Source organism: Hipposideros armiger, unplaced genomic scaffold (genome assembly GCF_001890085.2).
Source record: "Hipposideros armiger isolate ML-2016 unplaced genomic scaffold, ASM189008v1 scaffold_13, whole genome shotgun sequence".
NCBI lineage: Eukaryota > Metazoa > Chordata > Mammalia > Chiroptera > Hipposideridae > Hipposideros > Hipposideros armiger.
In genome coordinates, this window is record NW_017731363.1 from 1342449 (window position 1) to 1359008 (window position 16560).

At 43.7% G+C, this 16560-nt stretch overlaps 1 protein-coding gene across 1 annotated transcript in view; it reads right to left on the reverse strand.

The window, feature by feature from the left end:
- The window catches only part of CLTRN (collectrin, amino acid transport regulator), a 30750-nt gene extending 14316 nt beyond the window's left edge, over positions 1 to 16434 (reverse strand). Inside the window, exons 1-3 of the mRNA XM_019667421.1 lie at positions 16287 to 16434; positions 15919 to 15977; positions 11999 to 12084 (exon numbers count right to left, since the gene is read on the reverse strand). Coding sequence (XP_019522966.1) covers positions 11999 to 12084; positions 15919 to 15977; positions 16287 to 16344 — 203 coding nt within the window. The 5' untranslated portion in view covers positions 16345 to 16434. The remainder of the gene's footprint in view (positions 1 to 11998; positions 12085 to 15918; positions 15978 to 16286) is intronic.
- Between the last annotated feature and the right edge of the window lie 126 nt (positions 16435 to 16560).

Consider the following 16560-nt stretch of genomic DNA (forward strand, 5'->3'; position numbering starts at 1 on the left):
ATAAAAAGCAGCATTATTATCACGGAGATTGTCACTCTTTCAAAGATTCATGTATTAAAATTTCATCCAAACACCATGGCTTCTCCACCTTGGCACTCTTAACATTTGGGGTGAGATAATTCTTTGTTGTTTGCTGGGTTCTGTCCTCTGCATTTAGGTTTTAGCAGAATCCCTGGTCTCTAGCCTCTAGCTGCTAGCAGCACACCCGCATTGTGAAAATAAAAAATATGTCCAATCATTGCCAAATATTCCACAGGGCTGTGGGGGGCGTGTGTGTATGTGAGGCAGACAAACAGAAAAAAATCCATATAAATTTTAGAATTATTTATTCTAGTTCTGTGAAAAATGCCATTGGTATTTTGATAGGGATTCCACTGAATCTATAGATTGCTTTGGGAAGTATGGACAGTTTATGTTAATTCTTCCTATTCATGAACACCGTATACTCATATGCTTCCATTTATTTGTATCTTCTTCAATTTTCTTCTTCAATGTCTCACCAATATTTTTACTTATGCATCTCCTTGGGCAAGGGAAATGAAATAAAAAATAAACAAATGGGACTCTATCAAATTAAAAAGTTTTTGCACAGCAAAGGAAACCATCAACAAAATGAAAAGACAGCCTACTGAATGGGAGAAGATATTTGCCAGTGATACATTTGATAAGGGGTTAACATCCAAAATTTATAAAGAACTCATACAACTCAACAACAAAAAAATACAAACAACCCAATGTTTAAAATGGGCAGAAAACTTGAACAGATATTTCTCCAAAGAGGACATACAGATGGCCAATTGACGCATGAAAAGCTGCTCAACCCCACTAATCATCAGAGAAATGCAAATTAAAACTACAATCAGTGCCTGTTCAATGGTGGGCTATGCCCACCCGCAAATAAGACTGAATGAACTCGGCACCTTGAGCTGAGCTGCCGCCTGGATGGCTCAGTGGATAGAGCATGCGCTCTTAACAACAAGGCTGCTGGTTCGACTCCCACATGGGATGGTGGCTGTGCCCACCCACAATTAAGCTTGTAACACAGCACCTTGAGCTTAGAGGCCATGAGCAGCTAAAGGGAAGCCAGATGGCGACTGGCGCCCTCCACAACGAAGATTGAAGAACAACAACTTGGCTGGTCTCCCTCCTCCATTCCCCAACACTGTTTCCCTACCCCAATTCCCCAGTAAAATCTTAAAAAAAAACTATACTCAGATGTCACCTCACACCTGTCAGAATGGCCATCATCAATAAATCAACAAACAACAAGTGTTGGCGAAGATGTGGAGAAAAGGGAACCCTGGTGCACTGCTGGTGGGATTGCAAACTGGTGCAGCCATTATGGAAATCAGAATGGAGGTTCCTCAAAAAATTGAAAATGGAACTACCCTATGACCCAACAATTCCACTTTTGGATATTTATCCAAAGAAATCCAAGACATAAATTTGAAAGAAATATATGCATCCCTATGTTCACTGCAGCGCTATTTACAATTGCCAAGATATGAAAACCAACAATTCCCATCAATAGACGAATGGCTACAGAAGAGGTAGTACATATGTACAATAGAATATTACTTGGCCATAAAAAAAAAATCTAACTTTTTGTGAGAACATGGATGGACCTAGAGGATATTATGCTAAGTGAAATACGTCAGACAGAGAAAGACAAATACCATATGATCTCACTTACATGTGAAATCTGAAGAACAAAAGAAACAAGCAAAACAAAAACAAACTCATGGATACAGAGAACAAACTGATGGTTGCCAGATGGGAGGGTTGGGGGGCAGGGTGAAAAAGGTGAAGGGATTAAGAAGTATAAATTGGTAGTTACAAAATAGTCACAAGGTTGTAAAGTACAGCATTGGAAATATAGTCAATAATATTGTAATAATGATGTATGGGGTACTAGAGTAATGGGGGATCCCTGCATAAATTACATAAATGTCTAATCACTGTGCTGTACACCTGAAACTAATATAAAATAGCATTGAATGTCAACTTTAATTGAAGAAAGACAATCACACTGGTGGAGAACCGCTGAGGGATGGTGACCTCTACTGGCAGAAATAGTCAAGCTTGGTTTCCCAAAATGTGCGGTTTTAAAACACATATCAAAGATACAGAGATGAACAAAATGAAGTAGTATGTGCTTGGCAAAAACATTTCCCCTATTTTTGTAGAATGCTGATATGTGAATTATTCCTTGCTTTGCCTTTAGTAATAATCAGACAATGTAAACTTTTTAAAAAATGAGATACTTAAGCTCTTTGGGTAAAAATTAATATCAAATGCTTGTAAAGAGATGGAGAATTGGAATCCCAGGCAGTGTCAGTGAGCCCTGCCATTCTGGAGGGGCATTTGGAAGTACTTCCTAGAACAGAGTGCAGCTACAATCAACTCTCTAACACACACACACACAAACACACACACACACACACACACACACAGAGACAGAGAGAGACAGAGAGAGAGAGAGAGACAGAGAGAGAGAGATTGGTGAGGATGTTCTTTGCAGCATTCTGTCAGAGCTGAGAATTGGCACAAACCAAATGCCCATCGGTAGGAGAATGGATCAGATAATAGAGTGTGTGCTATCAGGGGAATGCTAGTCCATAGATTCCAGAAAAGAAAGAGCCCAGGGATTCTGGATGGTTGGGCTACTGGGCCAGCTATTCCTATGTTGCGGGAAGCCTGCACATCACAGGACGTGCAGCAGCAACTCTGGACTCTGTCAGGTAGTTGGCTTTAGGACTACTTCCAGAAGTGACAATCAAAAATGCCTCCAGGGGGCTGGCCGTGTGGCGCATTGGTTAAGAGTTGGCTTGGGATGACAGCTCTGAGAAGCAGGGCAGATCCCACATGGGCCAGTGACGCTGCGCCCTCTACAGCTAAGATGGTGAACAACAGCTCGACCTGGAGCTGGGCTGCCGTGAGGTGCCGGCAACGGAATAGGCTGCAGTGGGGCTGCAGTGGGCTGCCATGAGCTACTGTGAGTGGCTGGCAGCCGGCATGAGCAGCCGTGAGCCGCCGTGAGTGGTTGTCCAATGGCCGGCGACCGATCTGCCTCACCCGGGAAGAGCGCAGTGATCACAATACCAACTTGGGCCAGTGAAGCGACGTCCTCCACAACTAGACTGAAGAACAAAAGGACAGCAACTTGTCTGTTCCCCTTCCCTAATTCCCCAATAAAAAATCTTTTTTAAAAAATGTCTCCAGGCATCACCCAATATCCCCTACAGGACAAAAATCATCCCCACAGGGAAACTACTGAACTAGAGCTACACATTTTTTAATAAATGATAAATCTCAAAAATACTCTATTGAATGAAAAAGATGGAAGGAGGAAAGTATGTGCAGCACATGCCATCTATATAAATTAAACAAACATGAAGTAATATTGCCGGCATCATAGCGGAGGCCTGGAACCAGGGAAGAGGTCATTTGGACACTGCCCGGTTGGTCTTTCACCTAGTCTCTTTAAATATGGTTCAAACATGAATTTCATGGTATTTCCCTTCACAGAGTCAGACAATACGCTGTAAATAAACCAAAGTCCCATCTGCCATGGAGCTGGCTTTCAAAGGGAGTCTCCACTCCCTTTGAAAGGGACAAACAAGTAAATAAATGTATACACGGCCAGGTGGGGAGAAGTGCTGTAAAGAACAGTACATCAGGAAGAGAGATGGATGCATTCTACCCCAGCAACACAAATATGGCCCCAAATACTTTCCTCTGTCCCCTCACCATGGAATTATACTGTCCCTTACTGTGAATTCAGGTTCCTTAATTGTCTTCCCTGTTTCCACTGGAAGCTATGCAATGGGCGTAGACAGACCCGCTTCTAATAAATACAGGTAGAAAGGGAACTTGGCAGATGCCACCTGGTACAAAGCATCAAGGCCAACATCACCTGTGACGTGATGCGGACAGTGTACCCCAGACACCACATGTGCAGAAGGCAACTTCACCTTTGTGGTTTCTTTCTCCAAAAATCCTTATGCTCAGGCAAACCATGAAAAACCATCAGACAATGGCAAATTGAGGACTTCTACAAAAGACGTACCCAGCCCTCTTCAAAAGCATCCAGGTCATGAAAAGCAGGGAAAGACTGAGAAACCGACACAGCAGAAGAGGCCTACGGGGAGTATGTCCTGGAACAGAAACACTGGGGCAATCCAAAAACAATCAGAGGAGGGTCACCAGGGAGGCTATCAAAGACTTTCTCCACGTGCCACACGAGACTTCTCTGGGCCCGGGGACATGAGGACAAGGCCCAAGTCTGTCCTGTGTCATCAGCTCCCTGAATTCCCGACGTGTGGCAAAGGGAGCACTCAGTAAGTGACTATGAATTGAACGGATGGATGAATGAAGGTTCGTACCTCACTGTTTCTGCAATCTTTCCCTGAGGGACCCTGTGAAAACTAAATTGGGAAGAGGCTGTCAACATAGAAAAGAGAGGGACAGACGGAGATGACTTCTCTGAAAATCCCCTTTCCCGGATACAAATACTTAAGGATACACTTTAACACAAACTATAGTGAAAGAAGACGCCTGGATATAGCAGGTGGGGGGTTGTAAGTGTAAGAAGAGAAAGTTGGTGCTAAAATGGACATAACATGAAGACCCATTGTACAGATATTTCAGTAGTTAATTCACTTAGCAACCAAAGGATTCCAATTGCTTCCATTCATAGGTTATATGCAACCACAGTGACTTCTTCCATCGTCTTCCTTCTAAAAGTGACCACAAGATTCCTCCAAGATTCATCCAAAATGAAAGATTAATCAACCAACAAGCTGTTACTGAGCAAAATATGTCTTTTAAAGTATGTTTTCATGTAATAAACTGAAATGCCATGAGCACAGCTAAACAGAAAAATCTATATTTTCAAGACTGTACATAAAGATGGGTCTGATAGAATTCTTTGAATTCACCTCAGTAATCATTTTTGTCCAAAAGTTTTACAAACTAATAGTACTTATGGAAAACCAAATGGCGTCTCTCAGCAAATCACTACAAAGGCAAAAGTGTCCGCTCTCTTCCTCAAATGTGGGGAGCCCTGGTCTGAAGGTGACTCTCTAAGAACTGGCTCCACTGCCATTTCTCATCAATGGTGCCAGATGGGGCCACCCGCATCCAAAGGGTGGGAAGAATCGGGCTCTTGTTTCTGGAAATCAAAAGGACTAAATAGGAGCCGGGCTGCCGCCTCACAAGCACAAGACCGTTAATCCCCTTGCCATGGATACAACAGCACGTTGTTCCTTTTCAGATCACACGACTTATCCTTGAATAACCAGGCAGAGGGAGAAATCCATTCCAGGTCCTACACCATTTAACTCAGAGAGTACTATGCCGGAATTAGACGTCAACTCTCCTGTTAAAGATGAGAAATTATTCTAAAAACACATTATTCGAGTAAACTTGGGAAAGAGTGTATGCTTTAAATGTAGATGACAGCTTCCTTAGAAACTACTCTCAACACTGTAATATTCCTGTGACTTGCAACTAGAAGATAAATAAGTCCTAGAGATCTAATGCACAGCATAGTGAATTTGGACAACGACACTGAATTGTAAGCATCAATCTTGCTAACAGACTAGGTCTTAAGTATTCCCACCACAAACAAGAAATGCTAATTAGGTATGTGACATGATGGGGCATTAGCTAATGCCATAGTGGTAATCATTACAATACATCAATGTATCAAATCAACATGCTGTACACCTTCAACTTCTACAACGTTATACATCAACTATATTTCAATTTTTTAAAATCCCTGTAAAACTCTTTTAATAGATCTGGCTGAAATCTTACTGTAAACACTTGAAAACATCTGGTTGCCATCTTCAATGGAAAAACTCAAGTAACCAGACCTAATTTGACTAGAGCCTTCTGTCAGCTAAATATTTTCATCCACCTTCCTTTCTGCTTAAAAAAGAAAGAAAGAAAAGAACAAGAAAACCATTTTTCCTATCAAAATGTGTAAGTAATACTTCTACAGAATTGCCCTGTTTCCATCACATGTAACCTGTCTTCCTGTAATTCTTGCCAGGGCCAGCTTCTTGGGCATGGGACCACTGTAGACACACAGGCCCCTGCTCTTTCCAGGGTCCTACCCTTAGTTTAGTGCTCTGCTGTTGCCATCTTGAAAGTCTTCATCGTTTTTGAACAAAAGGCCCTGCATTTTCTTTTTCACTGGGTCCTGCAAATTAAATACCGCTTCCTGATTTTTACAGCTACAGCTAGAGGATAGTACAAAGGGAATTCCACACAGATTAATCATTTGGGACACTCAGGGTTTTTCCGGGTACGCTTCAAAGTAGTCCACATTATTTAATCTGATCTGATTGTAAGATTGATAGCTGTTCATAGTGAAAGATTAAGACAGATTCACTCTAAGGACTAAAAAAAATATATCACATGATGTCTTTTAATATTTCAGAACCACATTACAATTTGTCATTGAATTATTTTCAAGAGGCCTTCTCTTGCTAGAGTGATTTCCTTTGGGATCAGAGGCCATGGTTTTCTGAGGGGCTCAGCACGCTTTTCTATAAAGGGCCAACTGAATACCAGGGGTGCCAAAAAAATGTATACAAGTGGACACTTTGGTCAATGTTGCTCAAGCAGTAATTTGCCATAATCCGAAGTGTCTGGACGCTGATGGTAACCACTTTGAGCACCTCTAGTCATTGCAGAAGTCAAACGTGACTTGTATTTATCTTTTGTTATTGGTATATATTGAGTATGACAATTTTAATTGTTTTTTCCTTTTGTAAAATGTGTATACTTTTTTTGGCACCCTCTGTATTTCCAGTTTTGCACTGTAACAGGAGAGCAGCCATACACACCAGGTGCACAAGTGACCATGGCTGTGTTCCTGAACCCGTGTGGGACACACAAATCTGAATTTCACATCGTTCTCCGGTGTTACTAATATTCTTCATTTTCATTTTCCTACCATTTAAAAGTGTAAAAATCAGGGGCCGGCCGAGTGGCTCAATTGGTTAAGAGCTCGCTCAAGAGTGTGAGCTCTGAGCAACAGCGGTTCGATTCCGGGCCCAAGCTGAGCTGCTGCTGAGCTGCTGCTGAGCTGCCAACAGGTGGCAGGATGGCTCAGCTAAAAATAATAATAATAATAATAAATAAAAATAAAAGTGTAAAAGTCATCCTTTGTATGTGAGCTGTATAAAAACAGGAATCAGGCTGGATTTGGTCTCCTCCATCACATTCCTTTCATGCCCAGCACATAGCAGGCTTTCGATAAAGGTTACTACTTGATGGATCCGACCCAGCAATGCGGGTCACCGGCCGGCCTCAGTAGGTCACAATAAGGACAGAGGCTCCTGCTTCTCACACCACTGCCTTTGGGCTCTGTCAGCTCACCTTCTCCACCCCTTGCTGGCATTTGGGGCACCTGGTGTAGCTTTTCTGCCATTCCTGACCCTGAAATGTTCAGGGCAGTCTAATCAAAACGCAGACGCAAGCTGTCTTCCTTCCTGCCTGTGACATACAGCTTCTCTCGTTCCAGCAGTGCTGGCCTGAGGGTCATGCTCCCTTCTTTCCCCCAGAGCTCCCCTTCCTCCTGCACGTCGCCCCCCCACACACACACATACACATTCTTGTGCGTTTAGGGATGGAGAAAGGAGATAGGTGGCAGAGAGCAGGAGTCGGAGAAGAGAAAGGTACAGTTCTTTGTCCTTCGCCAGGGCTCTTCGGGGTCCCTCTTGCTGTTGCAGCCTACTGCCTGGGTGGGCGCCCTCATGTCCTCCATTCAGAGGCACTTGTGGGGCCTTTGGGGACCTGTCTGGGGCCCTGGGCACTGCGTCCTCCCCTGACATGGTGCAGGCACTCTGGCCGCCCTGTTCCATCTCACCCTCTGCTCTGCCTCCAGTGCTGCGCGTCCAGCCTTGCTCTCCCTCCTCTTCGCGCCGCGGTGCTTCTCGGCCCTACAGGCAGTGAGTGAGTCCACCCCGCTGCCCTCAGCAGACCTCCACTTGGCCCCAGCAATGCAGTCAAGTGCAGACTGCTGGCGAAGCTACCCTCTCAGCCCATTCACAGAGGCCCAAGCCCGCCCTCCACCTCTAGCCTTCTCCGGCTTACAGGCATCCACCGGTTTCCATTCCCGGCACAACCTCAGCGACTGGGGACAGCGCCATAGTTTCTACACCTGCAGCTGCTGCTCCTCAGGTAGAGCCTGAACTAGTCCTGAGGACGTCTGCAAGTCGGGAAGCATCCGACCAGGAGATAAGACGCCTGTCTCTCCTCACAGGCAACTGCGCTGTGTGAGCAGTGTTCTGCCTGACTTGAGGCGGGCAGGCAAACAGGCAAAGCTGTCACTCAAGACACATAATCATGGGTGTGGCAGGGCACCAGCTCATTAGCATGGCCCAGCTGTCCCCTGCCTGGCTGCATGGTGTGTACACACTGGAGCTGGTTCCCATCTCTGTCCTGCGGGGAGGCAGTGGGAATGCCACAGCCTCTCTGCAGGCCCAGCCCCTCTGCCTCTTTGACCTTCCAGCCTCCTCTTCCACTGCCTGCTGGGTGACACTGATGGACCAGTTCAGTCTCCAACACAGTCCTGCCTGGATGCTGCCAGGACCTCTCTTTAGAAAGGACATCCTTTCGCATAGTCAATCAGGGTTACTCTGGATCAAGGAATTGCCAAGTGTAGGTCTGCAAATCTGCCAGGACTTCCTCAGGAGATGCTGAGTCCTGTGTCACCGGAGGTGATCCAGCTTGATAATGAGAGATACTGTGTGTAGTAAGGACGGGGCAAAAGGTGGGATGGGACCAAGAGTATTCATTACCCTGTTTAACTTGACTATCTTTAGTGGGTTACTCTTTACATTTTCAATCCAGTGCATCTCAATATCTTCGGTTTTCTGTAATATTCACAGAAGAAGCCATAATGGGGCAGAAAAAAAAAACAAGAAATAACAAAGGTTCACAATTTGAATCCCTGAAGCCATTCTAGATAGGGATGTTTCTGACCCTCCAGAATCCACTCTGCCTCACACTGGCACCAAAAGCCCTCTGAAAGGCAGAACATGTAAAACCTGACCCAGCTGCCAAGCTGCTGGCATCTTCCATCCACCGCCACTCTCAAAGAGACTTCAGCCCCAGCTAGCATGGTGTGGTGCCTTTTCACACAGGGGAAGCATGTTCGTGCACAGGCCACCTCCTTTATGGCAGCGAGTGTAGATGTTGGCCCAGCAATGGAACTGCGTTTTAACCCCGTCCCGATTCATTAGGCAGCCTCATCACTCAGCCCCTGGCAGCACGACTGCTAGGAATCATACCGCCTGAGCCGTGACAGAAAAAAGTTTGGTGCCCCCTGATCTACTTTTGCATTTTTCAATTTTTTTCACCTGGTATTGTCAACAAAACCCTATATATCCTGTGCACCCAATTCTAAGAAAAACATTTTTGCAAATAAACCAGGCCAAATAGTCCCAGACTCCTACACTGTCCCAGGTTCCAAAACATTTTTTTAAAGCAAATTCCTCAAAATCAATCTGAAATGTTGAAATGAACTTTTCCTAAGAGTGGATATGTCTAATTTAACACAGTCATTTACAAGGTAAAATGTAGGCACTTAGAGGAAGTAAAAGCGCCATGAACAAGGCAACTATAAAACCTGCTAAACAAGGACCTGAAGATAAAAAGAGAGTAACTGAGGGATTCGTGTTATGAGGTGATCAGCGGCTTTTTTTTTCTTATATTTCTTATTTTCAATTTTTATAATGCTATTTTTTACTGAAAAAAGTTATCATAAATAGTTATGGAAAGAATGTTGAAGTTTAAAGGCATGATATAAAAGCAAATATATTTTTTCTTAAAATCTATATAATAGGAATAGAGTCCAGTTGGGGCATAATTTTGTTTTACTATATATCTCCTTTTAATTTTTTGAATCATGTTAATATATTACCTATTTTTAAATATATATTTATGTATATGTACATATATACATGTGTGTACACACAAATACATAGGTCATATTTTTATTTTGCTCCCCCAAATTCCACTGTTCTGTTTTATTCCTTATAGTCACAGACCATGCATCATATATTGTGGGTCTGAGGGAGGACAATAAATAGCAATCCTCTTTGCCAGGCTCTGAAGTATTATAAAAGTAAGACAAAAGAATGAAGCAGATAGGAGGCCAAAATAAAAGGCTAGGTTGGAGGATATGACTTTAATCAGCAGGCAAATTTCCTTCCTAATTAAATAAAAATCCTGCAATGAGGGCTGGCCAAGTGACTCAGTTGGTAAGAGTGGGAGCTCTGAATAGCGGGGCTGCCGGTTCGATTCCCACATGCGCCAATAAGCTGTGCCCTCTACAGCTAACATTGTGAACAACAGCTCAACCTGGAGCTGGGCTGCCATGAGTCGCCAGTGAGGGCGTAGGCTGCAGTGGGGCTGCACTGGGCTGCCATAAGCTACTGTGAGTGGCTGGCAGCCAGCGTGAGCTGCCATCCAACGGCCAGCGACTGACTGCCTCAACTGGGAAGAGCGCAATGATCATAATACCAACACGGGCCAGTGAAGCGACATCCTCCACAACTAGACTGAAGAACAAAAGGACAGCAACTTGTCTGTTTCCCTTCCTCGATTCCCCAGCACTGTTCCCTCCCCCAATTCCCCAATAAAATATTTTTTTAAAAAAATCCTGCAATGAGATCAATTTGTCTACAATGTCCCATGTAGAGCCGAACTGAGGCAGGTGTCACCACATACTGGAGTAATGTGCAAGATATCAAATATCTTACGATTTGTACCTGCCAATGCAAACAGTCCCCAGCTGTGTGTGCCTGACCATGCAGGACCAGATTCTGTACTGAGTGCAGGGAGTAGCACAGAAAAATGGCGCTGTCTGAAGGTAGGCTTGCTCTGAAAGAGAGGGACCCATGTTCAATTTCTCCTTTCAGCTCACCCATCAGATCAATCATTTCACCTCTCAAGGGGAAGAGGGAGGGAGGGAAGAGAGAGAAACCAAGAGTGTTACCCTAATCACAGAAAGAGATGGTAGGAAACATTGCAACTAGAGAAGATTCCTCTGGAAGAATAGATAAAAATGTAAAACTACTAAAAATGGTAGTAAAGCTTTTAAGAAAATAAACAAGGTACTATGATAGATACGAACAGTGAGACAAACCTTTTATATATTTCAGTTATTTTCAAAATGAGTGCTATGAAATGGTTTGTCCCCTTCCCTCCAAATTCATATGTTGAAGCCCTAACCCCAAATGTGACTATATTTGGTGATAGGGCATATAAAGAGGTGACTATGACTAAATGAGGTCATGAGGGTGGAACTCTGATCACATAGGATTAATGTGCTCATAAGAAGAGATACCAGAGAGCTCACACTCTTCCCTCCTCCACTTCCCCCTTAACGAAGAAGAGGTCACACGAGCACACAATGATCTGGTGGCACCTACAAGCCGAAAGAAGGGGCCTCAGAATGAAAGCTACCTTGCCAGCACCTTGATCTTTGACTTCCTGCCTTCAGAACTGTGAGGAATAAACTTCTGCTGTTTAAGCTACCCAGTCTGTGGTGCTTTGTTATGGCAGCCCGAGCTGACTGATACAATGAGAGTAGAGTTCTTATCTATCTATCTATATATACCTATACCTATACCTATACCTATATCTATATCTATATCTATATAACTATACATATATATATTTAACCTATCTAATCTATCTGCAAGAGAAATGTATACAATAGAAATGTAGAAAGCTTATGACTACAATTTTTTTAATATTTCTCTTCATAGTGCCCATTGAATGAAGAGCATTGTTAGAACGTGACATAAGCTGTAAACTAAGCTAGGTTACAAAAGTTGTTGTTTAATGTTAAACAAATAGATGGATCCCTTAAAAATTAGGTTAATAAGTTATTTTCAAGATCGAGTTTTGAATTAATGGACTATCTCCAATAATGCTTCAAGTTATCCATGAAGATTTTTCACTGGTTACTTACTCGGTTGTTTCTCTGTTAGGAACTTTTCTCATGGAGAAAGCCACCATGGCTCTGAACAGATACTCTTCATTTGTATCCCAGGCATACTGAGAGAGAAGTGAAACAGAAAATGTCAAGCGAAGAGGCATGAGGTCAAAAGTGGTTCATTGGGTTCTAGCTGTGCCCACCCCTCATCTTTTGCATACACTAAACACTGGAGACTATGATAAATCATGTCGCCATAATGTCCAGGATAGAGTTTCTTGGACATTCTATCATTCCAAATGTGGTATGTTTCCCATCACGTTACGGTCTTCAGAACCGGCAGTGTCAGTCGCTGGCCAACAAATCAGATATGCGGACATTTCACCCTGGACATATACTGTCAGTCCCCTTCCTCCCTGCCTCCCTTCCCTCAGAAGCTCATTCCCCCTCTGAGTTTCCTTTCCTTTATTCACATCAGGACAATTTTTTGCTTTATTTTCTTAGCTGGAAACTTAAGTGTATGGACATGTTATGGGCTGAATTGTGTCACTCCCTCCTCCCCACCCCCCGCCCAAATAAGAAATTTATATATTGAAGACCTAACCCAAGTATGGGGTTAGTCCTACCCTCATAATGTAATCGTATTTGGAAATAGTGTCTTTATAGAGGTGGTTAGGTTAAAATGAGACCAATTGGGTGGGCCTCATCCAATATGACTAGTGTCCTTGTATGAAAAGGACATTTGGATATAGACACACTGAGAGAAGGCATGTGAACATACAGGGAGAAGACAGCCATGTACAAGCCCAGGAGAAAGGCCTGGAACAAACCCCTTCCTTCATGGAACGCAGGAGGAACCAACCCTGATGACACCTTTTCTTGGATTTCTAGCCTCCAGAACTGAGAGAGGATAAACTGCTGTAGTTTAAGCCACCCAGTCTGAGGTACTTTGTCACAACAGCCCTAGCAAACCAATGTGGCTGACCCCACGTTTTAGGTGACCAATCAAGTATAACAGCAGAAAGTCACAAGGCAGGGATTGTTGGTTTAACTCTAAATTCATGATGGCCTCCTCCCAAATTGCCTGGGAAGCCAGTAGGTTTTTTCCACCAGTTTCTTCTGTCTCGTGGTTCACAATGACTATTTCAAGTCATTCAGGCTCCCCAAATTTCAGTGCTTTCCTTCATACCTTACTGACACTAGAAGCTCTCGTTTCATAATTTATAGATGCATCTCAAGTCATCAATTTAATCTCCCCCAACCTCCCGTCACTGAATACAAAACTTCCTCCGCAGCCACACAGCCTCCCCTGCAGGGCCATACACGGGATTTCTCCTCCTGTCAATGGCAGTTCCATCCACCTGCATTAGGAACACTTCCCTTCTGCCCTTCTCAGGATCTAAAGTGTCAGTCTCCCCCCTCTCTTCTGTGTGTTCAATGCTGGCTTGAGTATGTCCACTGACTTTAACCGCACTTGTCCTGCCCGTTAAAACAGCAGCAAAACCCAATCACTTGATTCAGTCCTCCTCCTTCCCTGCCCTTCACAGCCGAAGTTCTCAAGTTGTCCATACGTGTGTCATCATATGTTCACCACCCCCTTCTCAACTCCCTTCATGACCTGCCTTCCAGTTTCCACCGCTCTCTAAAGTTACCACTGGCCTCCACGCTGCTTAACACAATGAGCATTTTTCAGTCTCATCTTGCTGGGCTTCTCAACAGCATTCGACGCTCCTGAATACTCCCTTCATCCTGACGCACTCTCTTTTCCTGGTTTGCCCCCTGCCCCTGCCCCCCTTTGCAGGTTCACCTTCTTCGACTACAGCTTCCGGTGTTCGAGAACCACAAAGCTCTCTGCTCGCCCCTCTCCTCTTGGCCCTCTGAGCTTTCTCCATCAGCAGTCCTCTCCCCCAGCCTTCCATTATCACCTGAGTGCAAATGACTCAGGACTGTATATCTCAAGCCTGCTCTGGCCTTGCCTATTTGTCAGTAATAGCTCAAACACAACGAGTCCAAAATTAAAGCCTGTTCTTGTCTGCACCTGGTTGCCTGACTCAGCAATGGGCCATCACCCATCCAGTTGCACAACTAGAAACAAAAGCTTCGTCCTTGGCCCCTTCTTCTCCCTTCCTTGTCACACCGATGACCCCTGTGGCTCTCGAATCCCTTCACTACTCTCTCTCCACCAATACAGTATTTCAAATGGACATCACTTCTCCCCTACGCTCCTTCCATCACCTCCTAACTGATTCCTCCTTTCTACTCTAGTCCCCTCCAATCTGTCTTCCAAACACTAATTCTATCATGACATCTTTTCCATAAAACCCCCACTTGCTTCAAAGATAATAGCAAAGCTCCCTAACACAGTCCTCAGATTCTTTGGCCTGACCCCTTCTTTCGAAGCTCATCACGTTCCATGCTCCTCCTCACTGCTCCAGCTCCAGACACCGGTGTCTTCCTTCCATCCCTCACTCTCACCAAGTTTCTTCATGTCATTAGCCTTTGCACATGCTGTTCCCCTGCCCTTTTTTCTCTTATGCCTTGGTACTTTCTGCTTTACACTTCACAGCAAATGCCAGGTACTGGGGCCCCCGATGAGGCCAAAGCCCACTTGTATTTTCCTTTCTGTAATGCTTGTCCAGGTTGCACATTTGCACTTGGCTCACTGGACATTTAACGGACCACCGATTCTCCCCCTACTATCAGCTCCACAAGGGCATGGACAAGTCTGATTTTGGCTGCACTACATCCCCAGCCTCCAGCATGGTGCCCACCCTCAAAGGACCCTGGGATAAGCAACCCTATACGCTAGCAGAGAGAGCGGATTCTGCAGCCAGATGGCCTGGGTTCAAATCTTTCCTCTGCCACCTGCTGACTTGAGATCTCAGGCAGTTCATTTAACTTCTTTGCACCTCTCATCCATCCGAGGAGAATGGGAATACCTGTACTACCTTCTTCAAAGAATGGTGGTCAGTGCTAAATGAACTGATGTGAGCTAAGTGCTTAGACGGGGCCCAGCTAGAAAGTAAACTAGGTTATCAATAAATGTTGGTTGTCATACAATTATTACCCACTGAGTGAATAAAATCATACATTGTAGATGGGCCTGCAAACAGGATACCACTATGTTTCGTTAGCACTCTTTTACTGTTTCTAGCCTGAGGCATCTTGATATCACCTTCTGTTGGGGGAAATTTTCACAGACCACACTGGAAAACTGAAACTAGAATTACACAGTATCATCTTATTAATTCCACAGTCTGTACTGTTCCTATAGCTCCACGAGTTCCATGAGAATTTTTTAAATTTCCATTTCATAAGCACATATTTCATGTTGTTAGATATTTAAGAAGAATTAAAGAAACTTCTCATTAGACTTTGAAAATTTTTGCTATTAAAAGTCTTAAGTAGGGGTTGGCTGAGTGGCTCAGTTGGTTAAGAGCTCGCTCAAGAGTGCGAGATCTGAGCAACAGCAGTTCGATGCCCGGCCCGAGCTGAGCTGCCACTGAGCTGCCAACAGGTGGCAGGATGGCTCAGCTAAAAAAAAAAAAGTCTTATGTAGGTGGAACATGAAATGATTAGGAAACTGAGGCTAACAAAATTCAAATGACCACAACAGTGAAGCACAGAGCCCTGCCCAGACCTGGGTGCCTGACTCAGGCTGCTGTGTTCCACTATGCTGAGTTGAAATGTTCAAGTTTGCAAAACTGTTTTGTGTAATACAAAATTTCACGTTATTTTCTAGCATACATTGCAGATTAAATATTTTAGGCAAAATCATTTTATTAACAATTTCTATTTTACTATAATTTTTTTGTACTTTAAGAAAATATCAGGCTTCAGGTCTTTAGAAGTAATCTATACAAGTTTAAGATAACTATGCAGGGAGGCTTGAGATTTGAGAAAGCACAGTTATTAGCAAACAAAATTTAAAATGAACACACAGGTTCTCCACTTACTGCTTTATCTCCCAGAGCTGTTCTGATGCTAAGCCTCACTTTAAAAGCATTTTCTGCATCTGCCAGAAAGAAAAAAGAGCTGTATATGAGAAAATCTGCCAAAACAGAGCTTGATAAATAATTAGAATATTTAATGCAAATCAAATCAATAGAAGGACAATTAAACTGCCCCTAAAACTCCAAGAAGTTTCATTGCAATCATCTTAGATGGTTTAAGTTTTTCTTTCAAACTCATGAAACAGTCACAGGCTCAACTTTCAAGCCCCAACACGTCTGCAGATTTAGAAAAATAAAGAGGTCTTTCAGTAAAAGACTTGTCACACATTTAGAAAACTGTTAATCTATTTTTAAGTTTCAAGGCTATGTACCTGGTTGACAGAGTTCAGCATGTACAGCAGTCACCAGAAAAACGAGGAGCCACAACATTCTTTCAGAGTCGAAAACACAAGGCGAACGAAGGGAAAAATAATCCGCCCTCCACCTAAAGCTGCTTTAGCCATTCTGTAACCGGATTAGAATATCAGAGAAACAGGCTAACCACCAGCGAGAAGGTTTAATGATTAACCCCATCACTTGGGTTAATACTTGAATGAAGCAGCCCATCTCCTGTCAGTTATTTACGAACATCTCTTTGGAAAACAG